Here is a 3,437-nt window from a genome sequence, read left to right as displayed (position 1 = left end):
CACAGGCAGGTGTCTGAAGGCACGTGTGTCTGTGCGTGTCTGCGTGTCCGTGCATGCACAATGCCCGTGTGTGCTCCGTGCCCTGGGGACAAGGCCCTTCTCCCCGGTGCCATTCGCTCTCTGCCCACAGATGTGGACGAGTGCCAGCAGAGCCCCCGGCCCTGTGCACCTGGGCGCTGCGAGAACACGCCCGGCAGCTACCGCTGTGCCTGCCCCCGCGGCTACCAGGCCGGCCCTGACGGCACCCAGTGCGTCGGTAAGAGGGGACGGGGCCCCGCGCATGGGCGCTGGGGGCAGCAGGGTGGCAGCGCGCATGTCCGTGGGCAGGGTGCATGCGTGCACAGGCATCTATGGACACACGTGCATTGATGTGTGTGCATGCATGGGTGTCTGTGGACATGCATGCATCGCTGCATGGGTATGCACGTGTGTGTGTGCGTGTCCACATGTCCGTGCATGCACAAGTGCCCGTGTGTGCTCCGTGCCCYGGGGACAAGGCCCTTCTCCCTGGTGCCGTTCGCTTTCTGCCCACAGACGTGGACGAGTGCCAGCAGAGCCCCCRGCCCTGTGCCTACGGGCGCTGCGAGAACTTGCCCGGCAGCTACAGCTGCTCCTGCCCGGCTGGCTTCCAGGTGAACGCACAGAAGACCCAGTGTGAGGGTGAGCCGGGGCTGGGGGGCGTGTGGGGCAGTGGCCATGCCGTGRGTTGCCTGTGCTCTGTGCTGTGGGCTGGCCGTGCCACGCACTGGTCGTGTTGCACGTGGCAAGCTGGCTGTGCCGTGCACTGACTGTGTTGCACGCCGTGGCTGGCCACGCACCGATCACATTACATGCCATGGGCTGGTCAGGCCACGCAACGATCACGTTGCACGCTGCAGGCTGGCTGTGCTATGCATGGATTGCATTGCACGCTGTAGGCTGGCCATGTTGTGCACTGATCRCGTTGCACGCCGCCACGGGCTGGCCGTGCCGCACGCCGATCATGTTGCATGCTGCAGGCCGGCTGTGCCGCACGCCAGTTGTGTTGCAAGCCGCTGCAGGCTGGCCGTGCCGCGCACTGATCACGTTGCACACCGCTGTGGGCTGGCCATGCCACGCGCCGATCGCATTGCACACCGCCGTGGGCTGGCCATGCTGCACGCTGGTTGTGTTGCACACCTCCATGGGCTGGCCATGCTGCACACCGATCACGTTGCACGCCGCAGACTGGCCATGCGGCACACTGGTTGTGTTGCACACCGCCGTGGGCTGGCCATGCTGCACACCGATCACGTTGCATGCTGCGGGCTGGCCGTGCCGCACGCTGGTTGTGTTGCACACTGCCGTGGGCTGGCCATGCGGCGCACCGGTCGCGTTGCACGCCGCGGGCCGGCCGTGCCGCGGTTCACCCCACTCCGTGCCGTGCAGACATCGACGAGTGCGAGAACCACCTGGCCTGCCCGGGCCAGGAGTGCGTGAACACGCCGGGCTCCTTCCAGTGCCGGCCGTGCCGCGAGGGCTACCAGCTCCGCGACGGGCGCTGCGCAGGTAGGGCGGCCCCTGCGGCTCGCGGCCCCCGGCCCCCGGCCCCCCTAACCCTCTGCCCCGCAGACGTGGACGAGTGYGCGGTGGGCTCGCCCTGCGGCCCCCACGGCCGCTGCAGCAACACGGACGGCTCCTTCGGCTGCGAGTGCCGGCGCGGGTACCGGGCCGGCGGGGCCGGCGGGCCCTGCGCAGGTGAGCGGGGCGGCCCCCGGGAGCCCCCGCGCCGCCACCCACCCTGACGGCCTCCTGCGCCCGCAGACGTCAACGAGTGCCTGGAGGGCGACTTCTGCTTCCCCCACGGCGAGTGCCTCAACACCGAGGGCTCCTACAGCTGCCTCTGCGCCCAGGGCTACAGCACCACCGCCGACGGCACCGCCTGCACCGGTGCGTGTGTCCCCCCGCCCAGGGCCCAGGCGTCCGGGCCCCGGCGGCACCGTCCCACAGTCGCGGTGCTGCYGGGGCTGGGGCTGTCTGCAGGCTGGCGGCCGCTGGGGAGGATGAGGATGAGGATGAGCGATGGGGATGAGGATGAGGAGTGGGGATGGGATGGGGAATGAGAATGAGGGATGGAGATCAGAATAAGAAGGGATGGGGATGAAGATGAGGGATGGGGATGAAACAAGGATGGGGGGTGAGGATGGAGGCTGGTGCAGACGTGGGGTCCCTTTCGCCCCCCCCCCCCCCGTTTAACCCCACATCTCTTGCAGACGTGGACGAGTGCCAGCGYGGGGGGGTCTGCGAGGGGGGCCGCTGCACCAACACCGACGGCTCCTTCGACTGCTACTGCCCCGCGGGTTTCCGCACCGACGCCGACAAGGCCCTGTGCCAGGGTGAGGGGCTGGGGCTGCCCTGCCACGCGGCRGGGCCGGGGAGGGGCCGGTGCCCCCGCGGCCGGGGCTGCCCGGGCCATCTGCGAGGCTGCCGTGTCCCGCAGACGTGGACGAGTGCCGGGAGTACGGCACCGTGCTGTGCGGGGCCCAGCGCTGCGAGAACATCCCCGGCTCCTACCGCTGCGTCACTGACTGCCAGCCAGGATACCGGGCCAGCGCCAGCGGGGACTGCGTCGGTGAGTGCGGGGCGGCGTGGCCGCTGGGATGGGAGCGGGACCGGGACCAGGACCGGGACCTGAAGAGGCATGGGGACCAGGATGGGCATAGGGACCAGGACTGGGACGGGTAGAGGGACTGGGATGGGGGCATGGGCACCAGGACAGGGAGCGGGATCGGGGCAGGGACCAGGATGGGCAAAGGGACCAGGACTGGGACGGGTAGAGGGACTGGGATGGGGGCATGGGCACCAGGACAGGGAGTGGGATCGGGACGGGGACCAGGATGGGCATGGGGAGCAGGACAGGCACCAGGACCAGGACCGGGATGGGTACAGGGACCGGGATATTCATGGGGATGGGGACCAGGATGGACTCAGGGACCAGGACGGGGACTGGGATAGGCATGGGGACCAGGATGGGGACCGGGACCAGGGTGGGCACAGGGACTGGGACAGGCGTGGGGACCAGGATGGGCTGCTCGGGGGCCGTGGGTGCCCGGGTCTGCCCAGCCTGCCCGTGCCCCGGCCGGGCCCGGGGCGTCTCCTCTGCCGCAGACGTGGACGAGTGCCGGGAGTACGGGGCCGCCTGCGGGGCCCAGCGCTGCGAGAACCTGCCCGGCTCCTATCGCTGCGTCACCGACTGCCAGCCGGGATACCGAGCCGGTGCCGGTGGGGACTGCATCGGTGGGTGCCAGGCACCGGGATGGAGCCAGGGGGCTGTGCCAGGGGGCACGGGGGCCGGGGGGTGCAGAGGGGCAGGGGGACCATGCCATAGGGTGCAGAGGGACCGTGCTATGGGGTGCAGCTGGTTCGTGCTCGGGGATGCAGGTGCACCATGCCGGGGGGTGCAGAGGGGCAGGGATGCC

The 3,437-nt window shown here is 70.0% G+C and overlaps 1 protein-coding gene across 1 annotated transcript in view; it reads left to right on the top strand.

Annotated features, from left to right (window-relative positions):
* The window catches only part of LTBP4 (latent transforming growth factor beta binding protein 4), a 12,323-nt gene that overhangs the window by 4,575 nt on the left and 4,311 nt on the right, over positions 1 to 3,437 (top strand). The window contains exons 9-16 of the mRNA XM_026089820.1: positions 131 to 256; positions 535 to 660; positions 1,408 to 1,527; positions 1,591 to 1,716; positions 1,783 to 1,908; positions 2,232 to 2,354; positions 2,459 to 2,590; positions 3,127 to 3,255. Of these exons, the coding sequence (XP_025945605.1) occupies positions 131 to 256; positions 535 to 660; positions 1,408 to 1,527; positions 1,591 to 1,716; positions 1,783 to 1,908; positions 2,232 to 2,354; positions 2,459 to 2,590; positions 3,127 to 3,255 (1,008 nt within the window). The remainder of the gene's footprint in view (positions 1 to 130; positions 257 to 534; positions 661 to 1,407; positions 1,528 to 1,590; positions 1,717 to 1,782; positions 1,909 to 2,231; positions 2,355 to 2,458; positions 2,591 to 3,126; positions 3,256 to 3,437) is intronic.

This window comes from Apteryx rowi, unplaced genomic scaffold (genome assembly GCF_003343035.1).
Source record: "Apteryx rowi isolate R43461 unplaced genomic scaffold, aptRow1 scaffold_830, whole genome shotgun sequence".
NCBI classification, from domain to species: domain Eukaryota; kingdom Metazoa; phylum Chordata; class Aves; order Apterygiformes; family Apterygidae; genus Apteryx; species Apteryx rowi.
Note: the sequence above shows the minus strand (reverse complement) of the source record. Positions and strands in the feature narration are given on the sequence as shown.